The 26,632-nt window shown below is 45.8% G+C and overlaps 1 protein-coding gene across 1 annotated transcript in view; it reads right to left on the bottom strand.

Moving 5' to 3' along the window:
- The window catches only part of CACNA1H (calcium voltage-gated channel subunit alpha1 H), a 457,818-nt gene that overhangs the window by 196,206 nt on the left and 234,980 nt on the right, over positions 1-26,632 (bottom strand). Inside the window, exons 2-4 of the mRNA XM_065412515.1 lie at positions 12,642-12,753; positions 9,686-9,819; positions 1,022-1,119 (exon numbers count right to left, since the gene is read on the bottom strand). Of these exons, the coding sequence (XP_065268587.1) occupies positions 1,022-1,119; positions 9,686-9,819; positions 12,642-12,734 (325 nt within the window). The 5' untranslated portion in view covers positions 12,735-12,753. The remainder of the gene's footprint in view (positions 1-1,021; positions 1,120-9,685; positions 9,820-12,641; positions 12,754-26,632) is intronic.

The raw sequence follows: 26,632 nt of genomic DNA, 5'->3' as shown, positions 1-26,632 counted from the left end.
TTTGGTGTCTACATGTAGATTTGCTTCAGCTCTCCAGGGCAGGGACTGGATCTTCCTGTGTTAGTTCAGCCCCCAGCCTCACGGGGTACAATTCTGAGAGGGGCCTTTGGGTGCTACGATCATATAAATACATCACACAGCCACTTACCCGAAATCCCTAGTTATCTGGCTCCACCGTGTGTCCCCCACATAGCCCTAAAAATCACTACATACCTTCACAAGGACAGAATACAGCAGCGATAACCTTCCCCTTAAAGAAAACGTGTCTAATTCAAGCACCACCAGGGCAACGCCATATTCACTCCCAGTGGGGTTTCATGGCGGTAGCACTGTGGCCAAGCAATTTGTTGTCTCCACAGTGGTGTCTCTGGTCAAAGCTCCTCACCCATCACAGAGCCCCAAAGCCAGGGACACGGCCCCTCCCAGTGACCAGCGGGGCAAGGATCTCACTGACACACACTGCCATCATCACTGAGGGGCCATGACCAGTCACAGGGTCTCAGAGCATAGGCTCCAGCCGGACCCTCAGCCTTCCTTTCCAGAGTTCAGTTCAATCTCTCTCCCCTTGAGCCAGGAGCCCCCAGTGCCCCTTCCCAGGGCTGGGTTATAATGCAAACAATCCCGTTATTCCCTGCAAGAGCCAGTCTTGCTCCCTCCAGCTGCTTCCTCATGCCAGCTACAGCTCCCTCGGCTTCTGCCTTGCCTGGGCTTCCTAGCTAGAGTGTTACCAGCTGCTCGCTCTCCAGACCTCTCCTTTATAAGTCACATGATCTTCATTCGCCCCACCTGGGGAGCTGAGTTAAGCTGGTCACAGCTGGACTGAGGCCCACCTCCTCTTAAGGGGTCAGACACCTTGTGACAATGGGATAAACAAAGCACCCAGGAGGGATCAAATTTGCATGGACGTCAGTAGGAGCCACACCTGCTTAGCTCCCTGGTGCTGTGCCACTTTCCCCAGGCAGGTTCTGAATCACATATACATTTGTGTTCATCACGCTGGGAAAAAAAGGATTTTACTTACTTGGGACCCTGTTAATGGCTCGTAGAGGCCTGAGTACCCGGACAGTACGGATGGCAGATAAGCTTACATTGTGCCCATCCAGAGAATATTCCATCATCCTAAGGAAGAAAGAGAGAAAGAAATCAGAACAGAGGTGTCTCATCTCCTAGGCCTTACAAGTGTGTGGGCAGGCTGAAAAGGGGCAGTTCCTAGCTTGTCAGGTGGGTCAGTTAGCCGGACAGTATGTGCCCTGGCTATCTCAGGATTAAGCGAGACAATGGGCACCATCATGATCTGCAGGATTAGCAGAAGGCTATTGCAGCGTGGGATTGTTGCAGCACCAGAGGAAGCTGCCTAGCTAAGAAGTGGGTTGTAGCCCACGAAAGCTTATGCTCTAATAAATTTGTTAGTCTCTAAGGTGCCACAAGTACTCCTGTTATTTTTGCCTAGCTAAGGCTGTGATTTACCTGCTGGAGGTAGTGCCTCCTGGATAGGGTGACCAGCTGTCCCAATTTTATAGGGACAGTCCCAATTTTTGTTTTTTTTCTTATGTAGGCTCCTATTACCCCCCACCCCCGTCCCGATTTTTCACATTTGTTATTCATGTAGCTGAAGTTGCGTAACTTAGATCGATTCCCGCGCCCCTCCCCTCCCAGTGCAGACCAGGCCAAAGTGTCACTCCCTGGTGTCTATGAGTGATCTGGCATCCTCTAAAAGCACCCGCCATGGTGCATTACCCTGAGCTGCAGCTACTTACTGAAGTCATCCTGCTGAAGTCACTGGGGCTAACCACCATGACTACTGGGTGCAGTAGTAGGGTGGGGGGGGGATAAGCATGGGGAAATGGGGAATTATTTCCCCCCCCCCCCACAGTTCCTCATATCTTCTTGTCAATTGCTGGAAATGGGCCATTTTCATTACCACTACAAACAGTTCTTTTTCTCTCCTGCTGATAAAAGCTCACCTTAACTGATCACTCTCCTTACAGTGTGTATGGTAACACCCATTGTTTCATGTTCTCTGCGTATATATTTATCTTCCTACTGTATTTTCCACTACATGCATCCGATGAAGTGGGCTGTAGCCCACGAAAGCTTATGCTCAAATAGATTTGTTAGTCTCTAAGGTGCCACAAGTACTCCTGTTCTTTCCCCCCAAAATAGTTCCCTTTAGAAAAACATCTCGTCTTGATTTAAAACTCGTCAGTAACTGAGACAGACTGTGACCCTTGGTAAATTGTTCCAATGCTTAATCCCTTCGCTTGGGAGATTATTCCACAGCTCCGCACAGCTCACAGACAAGAAGATTTTCCTGATATTCCTTTCTCACTACTCCTGTGATACCTCCCTGTACTACCCCTGTGTATTTTCATGAAAAGCTTGGCTTTTTCTCCTACCACAAAAATTTACAGAAGAGAGCTGGGGAATAACATTCAGGTAGTTTGGGCTGCATTACATTATTAAAAAGAAGGAACATTTTATTTTTCACATCCTGTTGCCATTTCACACGCGTGTTTCTCTCCTGGCCTGAGAAAGATGTTAAATTTAGTCAGTTTCATTGGTCTTTTATAACAAGGAGTGGTAAACATGTGTCAGGCTTTATTTTTTTTTTCTTAAATAGGGTTCTGGCTTGTTAGCTTGGTTGTAATGACAATTTATAGCATTTGAACTGACTACAGGGAAGCACTTGTAAATATGTCACATCTCTCTCACTACTCCTGTTCAGATACCACAATGCATCAAGAGCAAGACTGTGAACCAGCTTTTGGTACCAGAAAGCCTTTTTATTATTATTATTATTATTATTATTATTTAAAAGAATACACAAATTAAAAAGTGGAGTGGGAAGGTGGGAGGCCTGACAAAAGCAAATACCCAGAAATGTTTCCATCCAATATTTTAAAATTTCAGCAGAAATCATTTTTATTGTAAACATTCCACAGTCGTGTTAAGGACATAGGCACTGAGATTGCCCATGACACAACCAGGGAGTGAAAGTGAAATCGAAACCGACTAGAAACAATAGCTAAGCTTGCTTGTTTGAGAGTAGTTTTTACTCATGCAAGTGGTCCCACTGACGTCAGTGGATTACTCACGAGAATAAGGTTGGCTGCATCAGGGCTTTAGAAATCTCATTTTAGCCTAGTTTTAACTGCACACTGATTTTGGTTTCCAGGTCGAGTGAAATGCAACAAACATGAAGCCAGATTCTCAGCGGATGTAAATCCGTGTCGTTCCATTGAGCTATGCTGATTTAGACTAGCCCAGGACCTGGACTGAGATTTAAAAAATTCGGTACTTTCAATACTCTAAAGGTACAATACAGTAACAGATATGGGATTTCTATTTTTAAAATATCCCCACATTATGATGACAGCACATCTTTCAGCAAATTAACCCAAGGATTCTAATTGGTATTTTTATGCTAGCACAAATGTGGGAGGACAAGGTCATGTTTTGCAACGACAGTCTGATAAGCTACAATATAGTGGAATCCTCTTCTTTGGAACATCCAGATGGAAAGAGAAGTATGGCAACATTGTGGTGGTCCCGTTATCATGGAGTCACAGGAAGGCATTGTGCAGAGGGTTATTATGAAGCTGTGATCATGACTGCATAGGAGAACTGGATGACAGATTTGCACCCATTTCTTAGAGTGCTTGCTCAGATTTAACAATGCATTCACTTTGGCTTATGCTCCCATCTGTTCACTTTCCACAATCATTTGAATAGCGGAGTTTAACTCACATAAACATTTTCATAAAGAACACGGACGTGTGTCCACGTACACTCAATATCTAAAACTTTCGTGCAAAGCGAACACAAAATTGGCTTGGTCTACACACTGAAAGTGTTGCTTATTCATTTGTTCTCCAAGCATACTGGCACCTTTGACCACGGAGAAGTCTGCAGTGCAACACTTTGCCTGATTTGCACCAGTAATTTTGAATATCTGAAAGTTCTGCCAAGGACTCAGCATACTTTATACATTCTGCCAGTGGGAGTAAATCTGTCTGTCTGTCTGACAGAGGTAAGTGTGGGTATACATCTGTTCCACGTGATTGGTGATACAGCATAGGGCAGAGTTAAGGCTATTTGGGAAGTTGAATTTGGAACTTCAAGAATTTCCGATATTTGATTTTTCCACACCTTTGGCTGGAGTTATTCCTGCTATACATCCATTAACTTAACTAATAGTACAGCAGGTATGAAATTGGCCCTTTAGCCTTAATTTAGCATTTTTTGGACTTTTTTGCTGTTGTTTTTAATAACTTTTTTTCCTGAAGCATTTAATAAATCTTTGCAACCCTAACTTTACCTTAAAGTCTGCCTCTAGGAATTAAATTTACATTAGAGGGATAGCTTTAAAATTTAGCACTGCACTAAAACAGTTCTGAAAACTAACCTGGATGCATTAAGCAGCCAGATCACAGAATATCAGGGATGTGGCGCTTAGCAGAAGCAAGGACCACACAGTGGGAAATTGATAACAAACATCAGTTTGCACCTGCTAGTTACAGTAACTAGGCCTGTAGCCAGCACCAGGTGTGCACTTCAAACAGACCTTTCAGGAATAGACAAACCTCTGTTTAAAGTCACTGAAATGAATACCACTGATTCCTGGATTAAGTCAGGGATTTGTTTCCTAACGGTTTGCGGAAAATAATTGGCTTAATTAACAAACCTTGTGAACTTAGCAACCCCTACCCCATAAATGCGTTTCACTGTTTGGGGTTTTCCTTCCTTTATGTGATAGAGGGTGGAACCCAGAAACTCCCTCAGAGCATTTGTCTGGGAGAAAAGGCACCCTTGGCTGGGAATCCAATGGGAGACGGAACCATTGGACTCTGTCTAGGGTAAAAAAAGCCATTGACTGGAATAACCAGAATTCTGCTCCCAGCTCTAGGTAAGCAAGAAGAGAGAATCACATTTAAAAGCATGCAATGTGGGGTGGGTATTGGCTGGGAAATCCATCGTCAGTTCGGCGGGGGATTATCTAATCTGCCCTTATTTTAACTAGCCCATGCTCCCCACATAGCTTCCCCCTTCTTACCATTCTCCCTGCACTGCTGCACTCATCTTCAGTGATCTTGCCCCTTCGTCCCACCTCCTGCCACTCTCCCTTCCGTGTTACACCCCCTCTCCCCCATGGCTGCTTTCACACGTCAGCCCTTCCCTTGCCCCCTCCTCTTGTATTTATTTCCCCAAGTCTTATTTCTCTTGTTGTCAGGACAATTGCTACACCCAACTCTTCCTCTAGTCTGGCTCTAGTCTCTCTCTGTGTAGCCTTTAATGATGCTTTAGATGGGATGCGTTGGAAATACAAACCATTATGCACTGATGCATAATAGAGGAGGATGGCACACACAGCCCGTGGGGTATAAAGCCACGGAAGACCATAGGCGTGCAAAGACCCTGAGCATCCAGGGAGAAACAGTCACGGCCTCACATGCATGTCACGTGTCCTGTCCTGCAGCATCATCATTCATTTGTACAGATTGGACTATTATCATGGCCTCAATATGCCATGATATCTGCTCTCCCAAGAAAGGCAAGTGCTCTCTTGGTCTGGAGAGCAATTAGATTAATGGCATCTAATGCATTTCTCACGACACAGGGGCCGCTCCAATGAGCAGAGACGTAAATGACCCACTTGACATTAGCAGTCATGAGGGGTCAAATGGCAGATCACATTTTTGCTGCTTGGACAAGGCTCGTGGTCAGACTCAGGGTATGTCTGCATTGCAGTCGGGAGGTATGACTGCAGCACGGGTAGGTATGATCGAGCTTCCTCACTAAAAACAGGAGTGATGCTGCAGCGGTAGAAGTGGAGATATGTGAGCCTAGCTGCCCAAGTAAACGCCTGCCTGAGATCCTGACTCTACATTTGGGCAGCTAGTCCACACTGCCATGGCTTCACCACTATTTGTAGGGAGCTTTTTTGTTCCAATCTAGGCTGGGAATGCCTACATCTGCCGCAGTCACGCCTCCTGATTGCTGTATAGACATGCCCTCAGAGGAAACGGAGCCAGCTTTCTCCAGGCTGAAACTTCCCATGGTACTTTTCTTAGGCAAGCAGAGACAGCGAGTATTCACTGCTGGAGCGGCCTCCAGATGCAATCTGTTGCTGTCAGCAGAAGATCTGTTTATTTTGTAGTCTTCCCGCTTACTGTCGGCTTTCCTCGATAACTGTGCTATTAGTGTAAATCAGCTCGCTTAAGGAAACTGAATAGGGCAAATGGAATGGCGGGCATTGCCCATTTGTCACTCACTTCCCTGCTTATCAGAAGGGCCCCTTAATAGGCTCCATCGCTTCCAGGTCCGCTTGCCAAGAAAAACAACCCACTTATTATGTCACACGCTGCCCGGTAAAACTGCTGCTTGTTGCCCAGGAACATCAGCAATAAGTTTCCAAAGTACTTTGTAATTCAAGTCACCCTCCAAGGCTCTCCTTTCTTTAGATCCGAAGGTGAAAACCCAGGCCGGGTTGGGGAACAGGGCGGGGATGCAAGGGCTTGTTAGCCAAGCAGAGAACGACAAGGCAAATTAAGAGGAGAAATGGTTCATGTTTGGACCCCAAGTTCAAGTCTCTCCTGTGTGCGACAAAGTTAGAATTCCCACAGGTGTGCGCCAAAGGTACAATGGTCATAGGCCACATTGCACCTTCCAGCTGCTTGACAGGCCCTTGGGACTGGCTTGCAAATGGATTGTTCTGCATGTCAGTCCTCAGCATTAACAGCCTCTCACCAGAAGGGTTTCTTGTGTTAATAGTGGTTTGATTTTCCCTTCTCTCCTCCACCAGCCTTTTATGTCTATAAAATGGGGCTGGAAAACTACCTCTAACAGACTTAAATTGTAAATAAATTAAATGGAGATATCCTATCTCCTAGAACTGGAAGGGACCTTGAAAGGTCATTGAGTCCAGCCCCCTGCTTTCACTAACAGGACCAAGTACTGATTTTGCCCCAGCTCCCTAAGTGGCCCCCTCAAGGATTGAACTCACAACCCTGGGTTTAGCAGGCCAATGCACAAACCAGTGAACTATCCCTCCCCCCATAGCGTTCCTACTTTTCCAGCTTACTGAGATACAAATACCGTAGCCAAGGAAAGTCTGATTGTTAAGCAGCAGTAGAGGACTCTCCCTTCGTGCGTGTGTGGCATTTTAATATGCATTGCTCTGATGCTCATCGTGATAACATCTGAGAACCTCCCAAATGTTAATGGAATGCAGAAGCTCCACTGCTCCCAGGATAAGAGGAGTGGGCGTTATCATTTGTATTCTAACAGTGATTTACCTGAACTCACACAGAGAGACAGTGGCAGCACAGCTGGGTATAGATTCCAGATCGAATGGCTCCTGGATTGATGGTCTTACACAGAACTATGCTTGTGCACCTGGTTCCTGACTATAGCCTAAAAAAATACATGGTGGGGCTAAAACGAAGTTAACTGGATTTTTCTTAAACTGTAGCCAAAGGCTGGTTCAAAGGAGGCTCAGCTCAGACCGTTTTATGTTTTATTCATACCAGTAAATCCATTCCTAATTGTATTCCCGGACAAAAAACTACATTAAGATGGAGTTAAGGTTGAGCATCACTACTTTAAGGGTAAAACACATTGCAGGGATGTTGTAATTACTCCCAAACCAAGTACTATAAACCCAGGATATTCAAAGGATATTGCATATTGCGGGGGAGGGATAGCTCAGTGGTTTGAGTATTGGCCTGCTAAATCCAGGGTTGTGAGTTCAATCCTTAAGGGGGCCACTTAGGAATCTGGGGCAAAATCAGTACTTGGTCCTACTAGTAAAGGCAGGGGGCTGGACTCAATGACCTTTCAGCGTCCCTTCCAGCTCTGTGAAATAGGCATATCTCCATATATATATATATTTTTAAAGGTAAGATTACACGCAATATCCAAACATTTTCCATTCCTAATTGTACACCAAGCAGGTAAAATTGCTTTGAGTAGGTATTGTCCAGTCTTAGGACCTATTTAGTTTATTTGTAGGACATTTTTTAAACCTGCTCAATATTTCTCCACAGGTCACTGGGAACCTGAAGTTTAAAGGAATCAGCTCTTCCAAGGGTGTTTGGGAGTGTAAAATAACCATCTCCATAAACTTGTCTCAGGAGAATAAGCAGCTGTTGGTCGAGGTGTGTTCAAATGTCAACAAACATAAATTTAAAGCAGAAATTACCATGTGTTTATAATTTATGAGGATTAGAAAGTGTGCCAGACAGCCAGCTCCCTGCCCTTCCCCCCACGGCTAGCCCCGCTGATGCTTTAACCTTCCTGAGCCAGATTCTTCCTGCTCAGTTGAAATCCGCTGTCTCCGTTCGCCCTAACAGCACCCACTGAGGCCAGTGGGTTACAGCAGCATGGTCGCTTTCCAGGTAGGGACAGTGTCAAGTTGAAAATCTCATACGTTAATTTAAATCCTGTATCTATGTTGCTAACATCTTAGATTATTAGCATGGACAGAACTCTTAAGGAACAGATTTGTTTTCCCCTGTTTTTGCTCTTTACTTTTGCATGTCTCTGAGCTTGGGCAAGGAGAAAGCCAGTTGGTTTCACCTTTGCTTGCGGTGGTTTTCTAATCAGTGTCCCTTTCAGGTGCTCAAGCACCAGCACAGGTTGCAATGTTCCAGCAACGCGTGCTGCAAGAGACACAGAAGGGACCCGGTCATCTGTCCTTGAGCCTTAACTGCGAGCTTTGGGAACATGCTGGTTATTACAGTGCCCAGATCTGAATGGATTTGATTTGACTGAAATGAAGCCGGCAAAGATTGCTATAGAAGGCGCTTGACAGCTCTTATTTTGGTACACAGGTTCACATCAATGGTTGCCAGGGGCTTAGGCACATGCCTTTGGTACTGAAGCACCCGGGTTGCCAGCATTCCAGTTGGCACTTTCCCTGCAACCCTCCACTGCTGCTCAGACCTCCCCTGTGCCTGCTGGTGAAGAAGCTTCGACATCCACAGAAAGATACATGATGTAGAGTTTGTGGCAGGACAAAATCAAGTGGTTTAAATGATCGTTTAGCCCCCATCCCTTCGTACCCCAAACTTTCAAGGGCTAGAGAACGTCATGGTATGTCTACATAGGAAAGAAAAACCCATGGCTGACCTGTGCCAGCTGACTTGGGCTCGGGCTGTGGGGCTGTTTCATTTCTATGTAGACTTCTGGGCTCGGGCTGGAACTCGGCCTCTAGGACCCTGTGAGGTGCGAGGGTCCCAGAGCTCAGGCTCCAATCTGAGCCCGGAAGTCTACACAGCAATGGAAGAGTCCTGCAGCCCCAGCTCCATGAGCCCGCATTGGCTGGCACAGGCCAGCCGCGGGTGTCTAGTTGCTGTGTGGACACACCCATAGAACGCAGCCGTCTCAGGTGGATGTCCTGCTGCAGAACGCCTTCTCTAACCCCTTCCCTTCCTCCCAACCCTCAGGTTCAGGCTGGGCTGATGAACAGCAGTTTCCCATTTCATATTTTGCAGATGCTTTTGCAAAATCAATTACAGCTGAACTCAACAGCGTTTTATTGCCTCCGAGATCAGGTTTTACATGACTTTTCTTTGGCTCGCACTTGGCAGCTTCCTGAAGAAATACCCAAAAGCCGCCTGGGCGACTGGTGGATTTGTTTATGCCTCCAGTGCACATGATTAATTTATGAGCTTTGGCTACTCACCCGGCCATTACGATGAAGAAGTCCAGGCGATTCCATGTGTCTCCTAGGTAACACTTCTGCCCGAAGATCCCCAGAGCTACCATCTTAAGGACCATCTCCACAGCGAAGAAGGCGAAAATGAAATGGTCAAATGCCTAGGTCATAAAAAGATGATTGCAGTGAGTTCTACTGTGGTTCTGTATAGCAGGGATAAAAAAAAAACAGGCATATGTATATTTTTACTGTATGGATATTGTGTATCTACAACTGAGGTGATCAAACCATGGCTCATGGAGTACTGAAGTGTCAGCTATAAAACCCAAAACACATCCTGGATTGCCTGCTGGGTGATAACACTGACTGAAATGCAACTGTTGGGTTTTTATTGCTGAGGAACAATAAGCTATTTCTATTCATCTAGTGACAAAGATACAAGCACACAAAGGTGTTATGCTTGTTGTACATTTACTTTTGCATTTAAAGCATATGCAAATCGATATGCAAATGCCGCGCGGCCCTCAGGGTCCTGGCAAGTTGCCATTGAGAAACTCCGAGATACACGTGCTGTGCATTTGGGGTGCCCAGGCTTTGTATCATGCACAGGCTGAAGGAAATATCGATCAGGCAGACCACATGTGCTGCAGGTAAGGAACTGAAATATTACGGAATGGACTCAATGCTAAATACACGTTGCCCCATAAATTATGACTCTGCAGTGGGATGTATTGATCATTATTAGTCACACGGAAAAAGCTTTTCTGTTTTGAAAAAACGTCCTCGGGAAAGTTACAGCAGCTTCTTGATCCACACACGTGAACGTGGACAGATCTACCCCTCCAACCAGCGGCGGCTCCAGGCACCAGCACTCCAAGCGCGTGCCTGGGGCAGCAAGCCGCGGGGGGTGCCCTGCCGGTCCCTGCAAGGGCGGCAGTCAGGCAGCCTTTGGCGGCTTGCCTGCGGGAGGTCCGCCGGTCCTGCGGCTTCGGCGGCAATTCGGTGGCGGGTACTCCGAAGCCGTGGGATCGGCGGACCTCCCGCAGGCATGCCGCCGAAGGCTGCCTGACTGCCGTGCTTGGGGCGGCAAAAAAGCTAGAGCCGCCCCTGCCTCCAACCACTTTCTTTGTGATCATAACAGTCAGCAGAGCCTCCTACGTTGTGTCTCTGGTACGTTCATTTTGAGGCCTGAATGGTTTATTGCCAAACGTAACAAAACAGGCAGCTGCAAACTGGCTTCCTTTGCATATACCTATTGGGTGTGCACCTGTGCAGGTGAAAGAGAGCTATCTACTCTAGCTGTCTGCTTACATACCAACACTTCTCCTTTACAAACTATACTGAATTTGTTCCAGCAGTCTCAGTTCATTTGATAATTGGCATCCGTGTTGTCTCCGCAAGGGAGCTCAATGCTTCCTACATCATCTTTTGGCTTCCATTCTTCCTGCAAGCTGGAGTGGGGCAGGGGTGAAAGTTGGTTGATTGTTCTTTGCATGTTTCGCTCTTTTTCCGTCTGCTAACTGTTCACAACATGCTCTGATTTTTACAAATATATCTGACATGTTGTAATCATTCAACGCTCAATGCAAACAATGGTCATTGTACGGGCTCCTCGTGAATTGTTCACTTAGATTCATTTAAGTCACAAAGGTTATGATCTACACAGCCCGGAGCAGCGAGCCTCCCAGCTTGGATCAACAGACTCGGGCTCCCAGGGCTCATGCTACCACACTAAAAATAACTGTGTAGACGTAGTGATGCGGATTCTGAAGCTAGGAAGGAGGATGGGCTTCAGAGCCCTAGCTCCAGCCCGAACCATAATTCCGAAGTGCTGTCGACACTAGCATAAGAACACTAGCATAAGTCCCCCCCAACCTGAGTCTGTCAACTTGGGATGGGAAGGCTTGCCACCGTGGGCTGTGTAGACGTACCCATAATATGGTTTCTGCTAATCGATTTGATGAGATTCTCTGAAGAGAATAAATAGTGAATAATCAATAACAATGACTCTTGCTCATGCAGGAATCCCTCTGTTTGCATGCGGATTTGGGTATTTGTAAGAATGACAGACATCCACCAAGCCAAGATCCATTTGTGTGAACGACTGCATACAACAAAAGGCAGGAACATGGTTGGGAGGAATGGAAACCCGATGCTTCAGACCAGCTGCCATCTGATGGGGTCTAGGAAGCTGCTTTCCCCATGGGCAGGGTATTCCATGATTGCCTACCACAATTTTTTGCACCTTTCTCTGAAGCAGCTGGGACCAGATCCTACCCTAATCCGGTGTGGCAATTCCTACGGTGGATAACCATTTGCAGTATTTTCTCAGCTCAGTTCTACAATTTATTCTGTAACCAATCTCTGGTGGTTTCTCTATTGCTCTGGTCAGTTCAGTTCTGCACCTAACATCTCATAACTTTAGGCTGGAAGGGTCTGGGATGAGAGGACCCCTGGTTGTTGACATTTGCATGTGATCCATGACCAGTCCTTAGAGGTGGATGCATGTGATGATCTACTAGGGGTCCCAATGACATTTCCTTACCGCGGAAGGGTTTGCAGGGTATTAAAGCTACACGTGTGTTAAAGAGTCAAGCATACCCAGGACATTACACAGGGGCTTAGAGACGAGCAGCCCAGTGGCATAGGTCAGCTATGTGATTGCCAGGCTCACGTGCTGCCCCCTGGAGCTCTGGGAGGCTATTAAGGTTCCAGGAAAAGGGTTTATGAGCCCAGGACTTGTACACCGTCCTCAGTGGGCAATAATCTGCAGCTCGTTTGGATGCAGCTGGTAGCCTCAGCTGAAGAACAGAGCAGGCATGGGCTCTTAGTACACTCTAGCCAGATCCTTGGGCTCATGACTGGGAATAGAACCTCAGGGCACTGGCTCCTGAATGAATCACTAGCCTACAAGGCTCGCTGTCCTCCTTTGGCTAATGTTTTACCACCCAGCTGTGAAAGTGCATCAGGCTCCCTTTCCTACCTCCAGGATGGTACATCGCTCCGACTTGCAGTCCACGTCCTCGCAGGGCTGGAACATGCCCAAGGTGACACAGTTCAGCAGGATGACCAGCATGCTGACATGCTCGAACCAGGTGAGAGCAGCGAGTTAAGGAGGAGGCACTTGGTCAGCAATGGGCAAAGACATGGAGAGTGTCAGCAAAAACACGGCACCGTTTACACATCAAAAGAACCAGCACTCCAGATCCAAACAACAAAAACCACCCCAAAGATACGCTGACAGCTGAAGTTTCTGGGAACTGAGGGGAAAGGGTCCCTGCAAAGGGGACTCCTGCTGAGATGAAAGGACAGTAGGGGCTTCAGAACAGTGCAATGAGATGAATTAGTAGATTTCACAGGTGAAGTTCCACGCCTTGTCATCAATTTCCACATTTCATACAGGTGTGAGAGCAGCCAAGGGCACAACAATAATTCTTTGTCCGTCCATAGCAACCTTCATCTCAAAGCTCTTTATCAGCATAAATCACCCAAATCCTCAAACCCCCCTCCACAAGACAGGCTAGTGGTAATAATTTCTGCATTACAAAGATAGGGAAACTGAGGAAGGAACAGTCAAGTAACTTAGCCAAGGTCACGTGGTGAGTCAGTAACAGAGTGTGGATTAGAGCCCAGAAATCCTGCCTGCTCCAACTATACCGCATCTTACCTCATTACTTTCCTGAGTCGTGGGCCTCTTCTGTGCCTTGGATGCGCCTAAGACTTGACTAGTGGTTCCATTTACATTTAATAATTTTCCAAATTAAACTGACATATTCCCTTTGTTCCCATGTGAGGTTCTCGGAGCGATCACCAAATGCTGCAAATCCAAGGATTTCTACAACTCCTCATCAGGGTGATGTCGGAGGCCCTGGGAGATGGGAACTTCCATGCAAGCTCCACAGCACGGGCAAGGTGAACGAAGGCAAAAGCAAACTGAAGTCAGCAGCAGATGCTGGTCGGAAGAGGGGATGCCAGGTTGGGAGTTAGGCTATAAATCACAGGGCGATAACAGAGGGAGAATATGTAATTTGGGCCTGCTGAGCTGTATTTCGGATGCACAGCTGGTACCATGGAACTACCAAGTTTCTTCCAAATGTCTGATTCACAGTCACAGGAAAGCAAAAGGCTCTTGGTTAGAGAACTTTGATTTTCTTCTAACTGATAGTTCAACCACACCAGAGGGCCAGATTCTGATTTAGGTTACAGTGATATAAATCCAGAGTAACTCCAGTGTAGTAACTGCCGATTTACACCAATGTAAATGAGAATGCAATTGGATTCAGAGGGTTTCATTACTACTATTGGGATGATTTAAAAAAAAAAAAAAAAGATTTTTTGGGGAAAAAATCTTGGGTTTCACAAGTGTGTGTGAAAGAACTGTATATTAGAAAATAAATGTGACCACAAGAGAATGTGGCAGAGGAAGAGGATGAGGATTATTTTATATTCCCATGCAAAAAAACCCAACACCACTTCTACCTCAGACAACCCTGTAGAAAACGATCCTATTTGCATCAATAATTTCAGAAAAAATACCCTCCCATGTCTTGTCCTATTCATTACTATACAGTAAGTGGTTTGTTCATTATACAACATCCCTAACTCAACCCCCCTCCCAGGCTGCCTGACTGCTCCGTGTTTGCAAGAGCTGCCTGGGTAATAAATCCAGTGTTTATAATCTGAAGATCAACTAAGGTTCATGAAAACCATCCAACAAAAACTAGAGCTTGAGTTATCGGGGCTTCTCATCTCTTGAGAAATGGGTCTGTCAGTTTGCCCTGGTGGCCCCATGTTTTATCCTTTATTTATACCACCCATGATTGTGTCTTGTTGTTATTGTCCCCGAAGATGCTTTTTTGAAAACGTTCCCTGGGTTTGCCTGGAATCTGGGTTGCCGGGCGGTGTGAGTGTGTGTCCGACAGGATGGAAACCATGCACCCGGGAGGCAGCTGGAATCCCGCTACCATCCGGATTGCTCAATCAAACTCAGCAGCATTCCAGCCGTAACGACCAACAGCCTCCCTAAAAGCCACAAAACAAAGAGAGCCCGTGCACCAGAAAGGAAGGAGAACTTGGTTTCCACTAAGTGCTTGTCAAGCTGTTTCTGATAAAGCCCAGCCACAGACACCCTCCCAGGCCAGAGCGAGGGCGAAATGAAGCCATAACGGAGAGCACTATCATTGAAATCACAGCCGAGCGAGCTCTGCTCTGCAAAGCTCAGAGGCAGCCTGGAGGCCAGGTCCTCGGCCAGTGTAAACTGTCAGAGGCCCATTGATTTCGACTGAGTGACAACAATCGAGGGTCTGGCCCAAGGTGTCCACACTGCTCATCAATCTGGTATCTGAGCATCGAAGGGTAAATAGACACTGGAGCTGGAGGTGAGATTTCTAGCTCGGGTGGAATTACCTGCGCTAGCTCTGACCAAGCTCGTGTAACTCACACATCTCCTGGGTGTGGTGTTCTGTCCCATCTAGTGGCACTGAGACCACTTAGGGCAGGGGTCTCAAACTCAATTTACCTTAGGGCCAGTGCCAGTCCCCAAATCCTCCCAGCGGGCCAATAATGTCACCCCACTCCCTTGGCCGCATGCCGCCCCAGCTGACTCTGCCCGGCAACTAATGATGCTTCCTCCATGGCTGACTCTGCCCAGCGACTAGTGATGGTATCTCTGTCCTTCTCCCCCAGCCAATGGGAGCTGTGGGGGGGGGCGGTGCCTGCAGCAGACAGAGCCAGCAGTGTGGCAGCATGGGTCTCTCCTTCGGGGGGAAGGGCATGTGAATCTCTCCTGCCCGCTTCCCTCTGACCCCTTCCCCCTTCAGCTGGCAGCCACGAGGGCCAGATGAAATAACTTTTTAAAACGTTTCCGTGGGCCGCAGTGTGGCAAGCGGGCCGGGACTTTGAGACCCGACTTAGGGAGAGTTAAATGAGTCTGCTCTACAGTCTTAGCTAAGAGCCCATTGGCTTTTAGCTCATGCAGTAGAGGCTCATGCACTAAGCTCTGTCCCAGGTTCGATCCTGCCCGCCGACAACCGGGGTCTGTCGGCGTTACACTAACACAATAAAAACAGTGTAGTCGCAGCTGCACAGGCAGCGGCGCAGGCTAATCTCTGAGTGCGTACATAGGGATTCAGACGGGATTGTACTTGGAGCATTGCCGCAAGCCTATCTCGCTGCCCGTATAGCCAGCCTACACGGCTATTTTTACAGTGCTGGCTTAATCAGAGCTAGCGCGGGTAGGTGTATCTTAACTAAGAATTACACCGCCACTGTCGACATACCTCAAGAGACTGCCCTTGCTCCTAAGAATCGTAGAATCATAGAATATCAGGGTTGGAAGGGACCTCAGGAGGTCATCTAGTCCAACCCCCTGCTCAAAGCAGGACCAGTCCCCAACTAAATCATCCCAGCCAGGGCTTTGTCAAGCGGGGCCTTAAAAACCTCTAAGGAAGGAGATTCCACCACCTCCCTAGCTAACCCATTCCAGTGCTTCACCACCCTCCTAGTGAAAAAGTTTTTCCTAATATCCAACCTAAACCTCCCCCACTGCAACTTGAGACCATTGCTCCTTGTTCTGTTATCTGGTACCACTGAGAACAGTCTAGATCCATCCTCTTTGGAACCCCCTTTCAGGTAGTTGAAAGCAGCTATCAAATCCCCCCTCATTCTTCTCTTCTGGAGACTAAACAATCCCAGTTCCCTCAGCCTCTCCTCATAAGTCATGTGCTCCAGACTCCTAATCATTTTTGTTGCCCTCCGCTGGACTCTTTCCAATTTTTCCACATCCTCCTTGTAGTGTGGGGCCCAAAACTGGACACAATACTCCAGATGAGGCCTCACCAATGTTGAATAAAGGGGAACGATCACGTCCCTCGATCTGCTGGCAATGCCCCTACTTATACAGCCCAAAATGCCGTTAGCCTTCTTGGCAACAAGAGCACACTGTTGGACTCATATCCAGCTTCTCGTCCACTGTGACCCCTAGGTCCTTTTCTGCAGAAGAGCATAATACAAACATGATTGGTTAAGCTTGGTTAAGAGCGTAATACAAACATGATTGGTTAACGTCTCTACAGGCGAAACACCACTGGTTTCAATGGCGTGATCTCAGTAGTGATTTGTAATGCAATCTAATGGAGCCAGTGTGGAGGAGATCTTTAACAGCCCGATATTCCAGCTACACCCACCAGGACACACCGCCCAGGCGGTCAAATCTGTCAGTTTCCACAGCTTTCGAAGTCACAGAATCATAGCAAATGAACTGGCAATGGCAGAGCTAGGGTTTCCAACCTTATGAAACAAATGTACCAGTTTATCCAGAAAAACAACCACCACTCACCACAGCTGTGGCAGGCAGTGGCTGCCACCTGCCTGTTAGTTATGATCACCCTCAGCAACTAGAAAACATGGGCTAGCTAGGACACATGGAGAGTTAGGGTCAGCACCACTGAATGGATTCATGCAGCGTCGGCACCTCAGGTCCAGTGTGGAACCTCAGCATAAAGAGAGAATGGTGGCCTGCAACAGAAGTCACAAAAGACTAAAGCACCATACAAAACTGGTACTTGGAGCAGGGTTTGACAGCCAACAGGTTAAGGCACTCGGGTGGAATGAGAACAGAGGCAAACCAAACTGGTAAATCTCTCAGTGAATGTGCACCTTGTTTGTATGAGTCATTGGCCACGAAGTTTGTGTGCGCTGCCTGCCTGGCGTAACTACTGATAGCATGATGCAAGGATGGAGTATGGCTGCAGAGGTCAAAGGTCATCCTCCAGTTTGGGAGGTGGGGTGCTGGATATCCGGGAACTGCAGGCTACAGTCAACACCAGGCTTGGTTGCTACTGTATCAGTGGTATGTACTGTTTAAGTAGCATTAATGTTGTTGAGTACAAGTTCTTAGTGTCTTTAAAAGAAGACAGCCCCATGCCGTCTCTTTCTGCCCCGGGGCCAACTTTTGCAGTTTTAGGCACAAGTCACGACATTTGGTGTATTTTTTAAAGCCCCAGGTCCTGGAGTCAGGTGATTACATTGGAACGTCAGCTTTCAGTTAAAACAATGACTACATTTGTAGCCCTAATGGCTGCAGCGAGACACTTGAAAATGTGCCCCCTGGAGCATCCTAATGGCTCAGAAATCAGAAGACAAAAAACCAACCCCCCAGTTGTATTATTTTTAAAAGCTCTTGCTTTGTAAACTGATCTCCTGATTTGACGGGGAGAGGGCTGACTCATAATTTTTGAATGCTTGGGGTTGGCAGTGTGTTTGCCGGCTTCTTCTGTAGCTCCAGGCTCCTTGCAGCCCTGCCCAACCCATGGCCGAACTGTCCGACTGCCCCACCGACAACAGCTGGAGAACATAGAGACAGGGCCCTCTGGGAGAAAACAAGCGCAAATCAAAGCAATAATCTGAAACATTGCCACCTACTGGTACATTTAAGATATTTTGCCTGGACATGTTCCTGCCTGAGCCTTTCTATTGATTTAAATGGGATTTGAATCAGGCAGTTCAGAAAGTCAGGAGGTCCACAGAGGAAAGGCTGGGGGCGGAAGGATGATATCAGTGGCTGGGTACAGCGCCTTTGGTTTGATGAGAGAGCGTTGAATCGGAACAATCTGCGCCTGGGAGAATTGCCCAACTAACATTTTGTGTTGAACGTGTTTGATTTTTAATGGAAGAGCTTCAATAGAAATAAACAAATAAAAATCCAATCAATCAATGAGACTGGAGATGCCAATGTCTCCTACAGAGCGGTATGAAGGGCCCCATACTGCAGCTACTGGCCACAGTCTCAAGGAACTTGCCTGTTGCTGAAATACCAGCTTGAGTTTATTTTGGTTTTATCCCCCCAGATGCCATTAGGTTTTGATTTGGGGCATATTTTAGGCATGTTTGGCTCCACCTCAGCCTCATCTTTGGGCTAATTAGAAGCAGAGTTAGAATCCTGTTCCATAAAGAAAACAGATCATGTCAGACCGAAACAAAAACCAAGCCACTGCTGCAGTCTGCTTGCAACGTTTGCTTAGCTTGATGGGCTTCATGTAGAACTCGGTGTTAACATAGCTCCTGGGTTACTCCCAGATGCCTGCATTCACATTTGTTTCACTCTTTATATTGTATTTTCCTTGAAAAACAGTAATAGTGGGTAGATTTACTGCTGGTGAAAGGGGCTGTAGAGATAGCGCCTCTTGTTTCCCCACTGAGAAGATTCAGAACAAGCAACATAGTGCATGCTCCCCCCTGCCAACGTGCCTCAGCCCTTTCCTAGAGAGGCCATCTAGGGGACTACAGGGGAAATTCTCTCTCCGTGGCCCCGTTCATCCTCGGTCTCAATGTTCTGGTTAGTGTCAGCTGGGGTGGATTTTATGACGTGGATTTGCCCATTACGCAATTTCCCACCCTTGCTTGAACAAAACATTTGACCCCACATTCCTTCTGGGGTCACTCTCTGGAGAGCTCAGGAGAGGATGCGAGGAGGTGTACTGGGTGGTCTTTGTGATGTGCATTGGTGAGTCTCACGCCAGCTCTCACCAGACAAGTGACCACACCATGAAAGCCACCACCACAACTGGCACTCAGCTGCCCAATTGTCGGCAGCCTCGACAGACAGGCCAAGAGCTAAATGGGCCCGCGGATTGTGAACTGCCCTCTGACCTGGAAAGGCGGTGCCTTCAGAAAAGAAAGATACCGAGGTCTAACACGTGATGAATGATGTGGTAGCAAATCGGATGCTCATGACCATTTTAAAGCTAACTGCGGTCTTCTGTTGGATTTCAGAGCAATCCTATAGAGATTACCACTCCCCTGTTTGAAAGCTCTAATCCCTTTTATACTCAGCCAAGCAAATCCTGCCTTGCTGAGGAGGAAATATCAATGGGACATTGTATCATAGCATGGAACTTGGCCCTTCAGACCAACCACCATCACTAGGGATAACCACTTTCAGCACCTAGTTTTAAGCAGGAAGGTCTGCTCATAAATTTCACCGGTAGCCCACCCCCCACGCCTCAACCCTCTGCCCCAGCCCTGAGCCCCCTCCCACACTCCAAACCCCTCAGCCCCACCCCCGCCAAACATGACCTCCATATTGGTGCACATCATAAAATTCATTCCGCACATGGATGGAAAAAAATTAGAGGGAACATTGGCCCACACTTCAGTAATGAGCACAGCATAAAAACGGTAGATAGATTGCACTAATTTATCAGACTAGCACAAAGGTTGCCCAAGGTTTAACTTACTCCATCTAGCTTCCTGGAGCAGCAACCTAACAGCTTCCAGCGTTTCCCTGTAATAGATTCTGTGGCCACAATAGAATAATAGATGCTGTTTAAGAGGTGGAAAAATATCCAGTAGATTATTTTGTCCATATATCTGGCTAGCTCAGGTTTGTTTCCTACAGTGAATTCTCTACGCTCTATTGACGAACATGGGCTTTCATCCTTCTCTGGCTCCTCTCCCATGCACATCAATGAAAGCAACATCTTTCATGCTCTTCCTCTCATGACAAATAAATTCATATGAGTTTCCAATGCCCTATATCTCAATCAGGAATTTTTTATTGCCGTCGAATGCCTGAACATAGGTATCTAAAAATTAGGCATCTAAGATGAAACCACAGCCCCACTGAAATCAATGGGAGTTTGCCACTTATGTCAATGGGGTCAGAATTTCACCCCAATCAATATTTCGACACCTAAATCAGTGGCTTGATTTTCAGATAAGCTGAGAGCCCAGAAGTTCCCATTGACTTCACTGGTTGATGAGGAAGTTCACTATCGCTAAAAACCTGGCCACTTTCATTTAAATATGGATTTAGGTGCCTCATTTTCATAGAATCAAAGAATATCAGGGTTGGAAGGGACCTCAGGAGGTCATCTAGTCCAACCTCCTGCTCAAAGCAGGACCAATCCCCAGACAGATTTTTGCCTCAGATCTCTAAATGGCCCCCTTAAGGATTGAACTCACAGCCCTGGGTTTAGCAGGCCAATGCTCAAACCACTGAGCTATCCTCCCCGCCCAAGCTATCCTCCCCCTACATTTGAAATTTTGTCCATAGAGTTGAAATAAGCTCAAGCGAGTCCTGGAAGTTGGAGGCACTACTGGCCCTCATTTATCCCATGCCAAAGCTGAACTCGGTATTTTGCAGTAAGTCAGAAGATTTTTGGAAGGAACACCTACCACGCGGTGGCACAGAAAGCTCGAGTCGTGCAAATTAGAGAGCTGTAGCCGTGTCCAGCAAAAGGCATTCCTGGAAATTCCCAAGATGAGCAGAGGAGCATAACAGTAGAGCATGGAAAGAAATTAGGAAAAGGAAAATGTAGGCTGAATATGAATAAGCGTTTCCTAATGTTGAGAGATTTTAGGCTGTGGACACCTGAACGAGAAGTGGTGGGCGTCTTACGACTTGGGATGCTTAACCCAGATTGGGAAAGCAGTAGAGAATTCACTGTAGGACCCCCAAGGAATTTTCCCCATCTGCAGTGCTATGAAATTTCCATGCGAGCATATTCCTTCCTCCTCTCTCTTTACTCCTATCTTAAAAAGACTAATGACTGATACCCTCTTGAAGAAGCACTCTGAATTTAAACTCCAGCGTGGTGGAGGGAGGTTTGATGCTGTTGTCCTGTCTCACCAGACAGTGTTCTCTCTCTGCAACTGGGGTTTTGTACAAATGCATTAAGCGCCTGGCCTATTTATTTTCACATCAGATTAATGACAGTGATTTGTTCCATAATTCAAAAGTGGGATTACCCTGAGAGCTGTGGTCTAACGGAACTAATCCGCCTTCCCTGTGTGCCCAGAAATTCCAGACAGAGGCAATTTCAGTTCATTCTCAATTTCTCTTGACAATGAGCTAAACTGAGAACGCTATGTCCCTTGCTCCAAGCGAGGGTAGTTTGCACTGGGCCATGTTCCAATCGGAATGAAAATTGGTTTGCTTCCTGGTAGATGAACTGCTCTGGGGATCAGGTTTAACCCATAGCCTGCTGATTTTGTAAAAAAAAAAGTGTCCTCAAAGTAGCGTCAGGCTTTGGGAGCAGTGCCGAAACTCTCATAAGAGCCCGTACTGGGTCGACAGACATTGCTGCAGATGGTGGGATTCCGGCATCGTGTGACAGCACAAGCTGGAAACGCTAAGCATAACCCATCGTGCCCAACTGGGTAAAAGCAAAGCCCAAGATTGCCTATTCTGGCCAGGCATGAATGCTGCCATCCAAGAAAAGTTCTCCATGAGTGGAAGGCAGAATACAATGCAAAAGAATCATTAAAACCAAGTGTGATTTCTGAACACTCTGGAATTTAGGTTGTGTCAGATTTATTTGAAATAAATGAGAAAGATTACATCTTGTTAGTGGGCTACTACTCTTTTAAACCCAAGCTGTTGCACAACACATTGAGTGGCAACGTAATAACACATTGTAAATAACAGTTTGCTTGCTGTGAGATTCCAGATGACTTAATAACAGCTAATGGTGCACAACACATAAATGGTTCATTCCAGCCATTCTTTCTGGTGTATCAGTTAAAGCACCTCATCAATCCCTTACTGTGCACAGTCAAATGTGCCAGCCAATAGTAGGTCTGGGTCAGTGCAAATAGCAAAGGAGTTGATAAAAATAAAAGCCCTACTGGGTACAAGTAATTCATACGTAGCATTACTGGAATATTGTAACATACGTCACAATGGGAGCCTGGGACTACCAGATCAGAGACTTGTGGAAAGACAAAAATCTTAGTGCTGCCATCTACTATAACAAGCTTCTTGATTCAAAGTGAATTTACCCCGAAGTAGTTGCAAAAAAGCAACAAGTCAGGAGACTAGAAGGAATACTAAATGCCATATAGTTACCCTCACGGCACATGGGACAGATTATCAGAGTCCATACAGAAAGTGGCTGACAATTTACCCAGGTGACACCTATGCCATCCGTGCTATTGTCATACACGATAACTACCCCCGAGGGAGAGTGCTACTGGAGGACATAATTCACTGACTCTCTGTTTCTTGAAGACATCCAGAATGCTGCAGACAGTGCCCGTGCATGACAGCAGTAACACACAATGGATCAATGGAAACAGAAGAAGTTATACAAGAAAACACTACGAGATGTGATTGCTACTAGCATCCCTTATTATTTTCTGTGATTCTTTACTATTAAAACCATACATTAAGTAGCACAATGACATGCACCAACACAATGTTAACTGAGAAAGTGAGACTGCGCTAATGAGAATAAAAGTAATAAAACCACCATTTTTAAAACAAACAAAGAGGAGAGGAAACTACATTCCCAGTGGATTACAGAAAGCGGCGTACCATGCAGTCAGAACAGCACACAAGACAAAGTCACTGGCTATGAAAGAAACAAGAAGCCGCAAAGACAGCCTCCCAGTGATGGATCCACTTCAATGGCCAAACAAGATACGGCAGAAGGGACAGGCCTCAGAATAAGAAATGTCTGCGTGATCGGAGATAGTAACTTTCCCGCAAGAGGCAGGGTAATGCAGTCATGTGTCAAGGGGTTCAGATCGCCTGCCATGCCCTCCATCTCATACATCTCCATTGTGCATGTTAGTCACTGGATGTATCAGGCTGCAGTTGGCATGTTCGGATGATACTGTGTTTTCAGAATTGCCTACCCAACAGGTTCAAATATCACAGAGCAGGCCTTCAGAATCACGAGGGAGGCTTAGCCATCATGAGATTTTTAAACAAATTGTAGAAATTCTTTTTGTGGGCTTTCTTCTGAGCAATTAGAGGCCACATTTCAAACTTCAGTCTGCACCCATAAGGGTTGGAGACAAAATTAAAAAAACAACAACAACAACATAAGCACAAGAGTCTCATGTATTCACATGACTCCAGGAGCTCAGGCAAAAAGAAAAAACAACAAATACCACTAAACTAATGTTAAAATCATGAGAGCTGGCAATGATGGGAGGGAAGATGCAACAGGGGCAGTAACCTTTAACCATGTCAGGTGACTGGCGCCAGGAAAGGAAGTTCAATCTCTTACCAGCACTCCTGTTTTATCACAGCTTCATCGCCATCCCAAATCCAGCTCTCTCTGCACAGCAGAGCCTCACCAGAACAGATGCCATGGCTGGATTTGCCAGGTCTCGATTTGCCCCCATGTGCGGATACTTCTTGCTTGATTGGAATTCTTCAGCTCCCCCTTCAGTTTGCTAATGTCATCACAACCCACTTGTAATGGCTGCTGACTCATTAACAGTATCACCGTGCAAAAGCCTGTAAATTTTAGTTACCATGGAAACTATTGCTCTCAAAGGCCTATGAAGCGCCACCCAGTTTAAAAGCAGCTGAGTCAGTGATTAAGCAGAGATTTAAAAATAAAAAGACACACTAGAGAGATCTGCTGTCATCTGTCACTAGAGGGAATGATAAGTATAAGAAATTTGCTTAATCTTTTTGTCTGCACAGCAAATTCCAGGGTAATGGCATCTGAACCAGAACTAGGCCAATCTCCAATTCCCACCTAAACTTGCAAACACAAGGCTGTTAGACTCAGAGAGACTGGTGTTGGAAAAGATCCATTGGGTCACCTTGTCCATCCCAGGCAAGATTGGTCTCTACAGTGTACTACTGAGAGCTTTGTCCTGGCTAGATTGAGATGTTTCCACCTGATGGGTTTCCAAGAACCATCATGTTCCAAGGCCAGGTAGCAAGTATTAAATTAGCCAGACCTCCAGTACTTTCCAGATGAGAAAGCGCTATCGAGTGCTAATTATCATTAATGCATGAATGCATCTCCATAGCAAGACTTCCGTTTCCACACTCAATGCCAAATTCAGAGGTGATGTGAAAGTTATATGTTGGTAAGGGCACCTGAATCTAAATAAGAGAGTCTAAGTTAATGAAACTTGCATGCCAAAGGCTAGAGGGGATATGAAGTTGTAAGTTGAAGCATGAAGGGTCTGATTTTACCTAGACAGTTTTATACATTCTGCAACAGTCCAGCATTCCTACCTCAGTGTGTAAATGTCACCAACTTAAACTCACTTGCTGAAATGTAACTTCCACTTCCGGATTTGGTCCAGAGCTTAGAAGCAATAGGCTTTAAAACCAGCTACTTCCAGGAAATTATGTCAGTGCACAGGCTGGTAGGGCAGTTGCTAAACTGACATGCTCAGTCACGGAAACAAAGGTTTTAACATTTCTTAATTAAAATCAGAATTACCTCAAAGAAAGACTCTTGGTTCTGAAGATCAAGAACAGCAGTTGCCAAGAACTGCTGTACAATGACCAAGATCATCTTTCCACTCTGGCCTCAGCCGTGTCAACTTATCTGGCAAGGATCTGACTTGATACTAAGGACTCATTTGTACTAATCGCCAACATCATGGTAAATCCCAAAAGGATGTAGCCTCATTGCAGAACAAGCACCACCCAGATCAATCTAGTTAGGTCCTGGAGATGATCTTGCTGGATGTTTCATCTATGTCCATCATTGGTGAACTTATCACACCATCAAAGCTTTTGGTGCCCACGTGATCTGCTGACCATGTAGCAGCATTCCTTGGCAAACACATTTTGTAACGAGTTGATCTTCCATCCTAATAATATACACTAATAATATAGGTCCATTTAATCTCAACTTTCCAACTAGCACAAGGCAACTTTACTTCTGGAAATATTAGCTTATTTTAAGTTAAAGTAGCCAAAAGAAAATAAATTGGGTTGGATTTCAGTTCAGCATGGTCTAGCAATTAATTTTAGGGGGATTCATTGTGTTTCTGGAATATGCTCAGAGAGGCTTATACAACCCAAAATAATAAACTGCCTAGCACCAGTGTGTATTTGTCTTGAATGCAGGCAGAGTGTGTCTTGGCATATGGTGGTTGTGATAGCAGCCATTGTCTTATTCAAATGGAACGAGTTCTGACAAGGCTTACTTGTCAACAAGTCTCTCATTTCTTGTGTAAGGGACATTATTGATTAATTAGGAGATCAGGCTAACAACTAGCAGAGATCATTTTAGTCTTTGAAATTGACCTAATTGGAGCTGGAGCAAAATTGATTGTCACCAACACTTTACTTTTTATGGTGTACAGCAGAGATTTTACATGCATTTTTCTTAATGCCGCAAGTGTTTCCAGAAGAGGGGTCTCATTTTTCTTCTAATTCATAGATTTATTGGTCCTTGATTTGACTGAAACAGAAAAATAAAAAAATAAAAAAAAAGTCGTGCAGCTGCTGTGTGTGATGTTTCCCGTCCTCCCCCACCAAACCAAGCTGGGGGCTGTTATATCTACTCCTTCTGGTGCTAGGGTTAATGAGACCTTGACTTGCCTACATGAGAAAGTTACACTGTTGTAACCTAAGGTGTGAATTTAAAGCAATATGGTCAAACAGGTGCAAAGTCATGTGTGGACACATTTATTTCAGTTTAGCTTAAGTTGCTTGGGAACACATAGGCTAACCAGAAATAAGCTGCTCTTAAATCGAAATAAGTGTCCACACTAGGATTTGCACCAGTTTAGCCAAACTGATTTAAGTTAAACTGGTGCAACTTTCCCATATGGACAAATTTTTGAGATGGTCAATATTGTTTTACATTGTGACACTGAAAGGGATGCAATCAAAACAAAACAAAAGAAAAAACAAAATCACATAGGCAGTGTTGTCTAGTCGATTTGGACTCATGAGACCCGGGTTCTATTCATGGCTCAGCCACTGGCCTGCTGGGTGACCTTGGGCAAGTTACTTTAGCTCTCCGTGCTTCAGTTTCTCCATCTGCAAAATGGGGATAATGATACTGACCTGCTTTGTAAAGCGCTTTGAGATCTACTTGTGAAAAGTGCTAGCTAAGAGCTGGGTATTATTAGTATTTAAAAACTAACAAAAAACAAGATGTTCCCTATCTCTGACACTAACCAACGTTTGATTCTCATCTCAGAAAGAACTGTAAAATTCAAAGGCAATTTTCTACAAGGATGTGGCCCAATTCCATGTTT

The sequence above is a fragment of the Emys orbicularis genome, chromosome 10, assembly GCF_028017835.1.
Source record: "Emys orbicularis isolate rEmyOrb1 chromosome 10, rEmyOrb1.hap1, whole genome shotgun sequence".
In the NCBI taxonomy this organism is placed as follows: domain Eukaryota; kingdom Metazoa; phylum Chordata; order Testudines; family Emydidae; genus Emys; species Emys orbicularis.
This window is presented reverse-complemented; position numbering and strand designations above follow the sequence as displayed.